The 3,217-nt window shown below is 55.2% G+C and overlaps 1 protein-coding gene across 1 annotated transcript; it reads right to left on the reverse strand.

The window, feature by feature from the left end:
- Window positions 1–353: 353 nt before the first annotated feature.
- Window positions 354–2,928, reverse strand: LOC131627672 (uncharacterized). The gene is made up of 2 exons (XM_058898511.1): window positions 1,933–2,928; window positions 354–425 (listed from the first exon to the last, which is right to left on the reverse strand). Exons 1-2 carry the CDS (start codon window positions 2,926–2,928, stop codon window positions 354–356), a joined length of 1,068 nt encoding a protein of 355 aa, XP_058754494.1.
- Between the last annotated feature and the right edge of the window lie 289 nt (window positions 2,929–3,217).

Genomic DNA, 3,217 nt, shown 5'->3' on the forward strand with positions numbered 1-3,217 from the left:
GACCTCAGGGTCGAGTCCGGGCATTTCTGCGGCGCTCCAGGCGAACAGATCAGCATTGGCTTGAAGGCAGGCTATGAGCTGCTTCCTCGGAAGGTATGGGATCCCTTTACCGATTTTCACTGCTTTGTCAGGGTTTTTGCCCAAGGGGACCAGCTCGAAATCTCCGTCCGGAACTGGTCGGAAGGGGTGAGGTGACTTCGACCGCGTCTCTTCCCCAGTCTTTAGTTCTTCCTCTGCAAACCGGGCATCCAGGTCGACTGAGCTGACGTTGGTTGTCTGATGCTGGTCTTCTCGAGGATGCTTGTCTTCGGCCCTTGGCTTTTTGTTGGAGCTGGTCGGCGGAGCTATCAGTTCTAATCCTTTGACGGAGGCGTCGAAGATTCTTCTGGCTGCTTCAATATCGGCGTTGATGGTGGCAACTCGTCCTGTCGTCGTGTAGAACTTCATCTTCAGGTGGACAGTGGAGGGTACGGCGGTCAGTTCGGCCAGAGTGGGGCGTCCGATGATGCAGTTGTACAGGGTTTTGCAGTCGATCACCAAGAACCTGGTTTTGACTTGCCTAGAAGCCTCCCCTTCCCCGAAGGTGACAATCAGCTCGATGTAACCCCATGGTTTAGTGGTAGCTCCGTTGAAACCTTGAAGGTCTGAACCCACATAGGGAGTAAGGTGCGAGTCGTCCAGCTGGAGTGTCCGGAAGAGATGGGAGTACATGATGTCGACCGAGCTGCCTTCATCGACTAAGACTCGTCGAACATCGAAGTTCGCCATTCTGGCTCGGACGAGCAGAGGAATCGTGGCGTTTGGAGCTCCGCCGGGCAGTTCTTCCAGGTAGAAGGTGATTGGTTCAGATTTTCCTCGAAATTTTCGCAGTGTAGGGCCGAGGTCTGTGTTGGCGCTGAGCAGCTCATCGAACTTTCTCTTGACTGAACTGATGGTGAGGGAGCCTGGATCCCCGCCGTTGGAGACGACCATGGTGAATGGGAAGTTCTCCCATTTGCTAAGTGCGGTGAGGATCCTGGCTGATGGCACGAAATCCTCAGGACGAGTGACGGACAGTGCTACTTGTAGGGGCCTGTTATTCGGTGAATTCCCTTCGTCAGAGTTTCTGTGGTCGTCCCTTCGGAAAGGTTCCCCTTTCTGTGTGTATTTTGAAAGGCGGCCCTCCTTGATCAGTGTTTCAATTGCATCTTTGAGGTGGATGCAGTCTTCGGTCAGGTGGCCGTGACTTCTATGGTATTTGCAATACTTTGATTTGTCGGTTCCCGGCCTTGCGGGGTTCGACTTTGGGGGCCTGATGTTTGATTTCTTGAAGTCGGTGTTCTGGCATTCGGCCAGGATCCTCTCCCGCGAGGTGTTCAGAGGGGTGTAGTCATTGAAGCGACCAGATGGTCCTCGGCGCTCTTTGATGTCGAGAGATCTGTCGTCTTTCCTTTTTTCATGCCCTCTCTTCGAACCTGGGTGCTCGTAGTTTGAACTGCGAGCGGCGTCACTGCCTCGCGAGGCTTTGATGGCAGCAGCCTCTCCTTCCTCGAACGCGATGAACGCTTGAGCTTTGCGAAGGAGGGCGTTCATGGAGTGGACCTTTTCAATCTTAATGGCCTTCTTAAAGTCACTGCCGGGGAGAAGTCCCCGTTCTAAGAGGTATCTCTTCATGTAGTCTTCTGTTTGTACTTGGACGGCCTCCTTGTTGAACCTGTCGAGATAATCCCGAAGAGGTTCGTTGGGCCCTTGTATTATGGCCTCGAGATTGGCCTCTGATTTTGGTTGTCGTCGGGAGGCTGTGAAATGGCTCAGGAAGAGTTCCTTGAGGTCGGTCCAGGAATGGATGGAGTTGGGGCGGAGGTTTCTGTACCAAGTCATTGCTCCCTTCCTGAGGGTGGTCGGGAAGATGCGGCACTTGATAGAGCCCTTGACGACGTGGTAGTCCATGACCGCTTCGATGCTCAGAATATGGTCGTCAGGGTCAGTGGTTCCATCATACTGGTCCAACGCCGGGGGTTTTTCCATCCCTCGAGGAAGGCGGGCTCTTCGGATGTCCTCGGACAGAGGGCTGCGGAAGTCTTCTTCGTCGCTTGGTCTTGGTGAAGTTGCATGTCTGCCTCGCCGGGGTCTTTCCTGGTCATTGTTGGGACCGGCGCGATTATCCCGAGGAGAGGGACGCTCGCGGGGTTTCAGCACAGCCTTGGAGGGGCCCTGATGACCCTGCTCGGGGGAGAGGCTTCTTGCTTCAGTGGCCTCTGGTCTCTGGTTCTTCCTGCTCTTTCTCGGTGGAGAGCGGGAATATGACCTCCGACGGCGGTGTCTTCTGGGTGGCGAGCATGAAGAAGATGGGGAGCGCCGGCGGTGCCTCCTCGGAGGTGAGCGCGAGGAGGAATAGGAGTGCGACCGGTAATGTCTCCGCGGAGGGGAGCGGTACCGTCGTTTCCTTTCCAGCTCGTGGATACGGTCGTCCTGAAGTCGGAGGAGGCTGTTAGTCTTTTGCAGTTCTTTGAGCAGGAGGACCGTGACGGGGTCAGCATCCTCTGGGATGTTGAGCGGTTCCTCCTCTTCTACATGACGGGTCCTCCGTCTGTCGGAGGTGTGGGTGAATGAGGAAGCAGCGTGCCCATCTCTGGCGTCGGTCTCATTCTCATTCTGGGGGCGCTCAGGCCCATTGTGGATTCGGGCCTGCTGGTCTTCCCCGTTCTGAACGTTTCCCTCGGGAGGGTTTTGTTCGACATTCTGAACCTGTTGGAGGCCCTGCAGCTGCTGGACGTTCTGGACCCGCTGCCTCCTAGGTTGCGAAGTCTCCTGTCTCGACCTTCCCTGTCCGGCAAGGGCATGTTGAGGTTCTTCTTGCCGGCGGCGATTCGTCACCTCGCGGGTGGAATCTTCGATCAGATGTTCCAGGAGGAAGGGGTCGGAGCTTGGGATGTTGTTGTTAGCCATGACGATCGTGAAAGGTTATGCTTTGATCTTTGTTAAAGAAGGGGGAGCAAGATTCCCACAGACGGCGCCACTGATCGTACCTGATCAGAAGAATCGTCAAGGCAACAGAATCTGGCTTGGAGAGCAAGATGGGGGGGGGGGTACCTGCAAGGTTCTCCGATGCTTAAGTTAGTAGCTATCAGAGAATGAGGGTTGAGAGTGAAGAATAGAAATACCTGACCCTCTAGTGAAAGAGGGTATTTATAGCCCCCAGCGCTGGGCCAAGGTTCCCTAATTGGGCCAAATCCAA

Source organism: Vicia villosa, unplaced genomic scaffold (genome assembly GCF_029867415.1).
Source record: "Vicia villosa cultivar HV-30 ecotype Madison, WI unplaced genomic scaffold, Vvil1.0 ctg.000393F_1_1, whole genome shotgun sequence".
Lineage (NCBI taxonomy): Eukaryota > Viridiplantae > Streptophyta > Magnoliopsida > Fabales > Fabaceae > Vicia > Vicia villosa.

Coding starts and splice junctions, on each gene's coding strand:
- LOC131627672 (XM_058898511.1), bottom strand. CDS start 2,928: ATGGCTAACAACAACATCCCAAGCTCCGACCCCTTCCTCCTGGAACAT. Junction 426..1,932: donor ATATTCTGAGCATCGAAGCG/GTCATGGACTAC, acceptor ACACGACGACAG/GACGAGTTGCCACCATCAAC.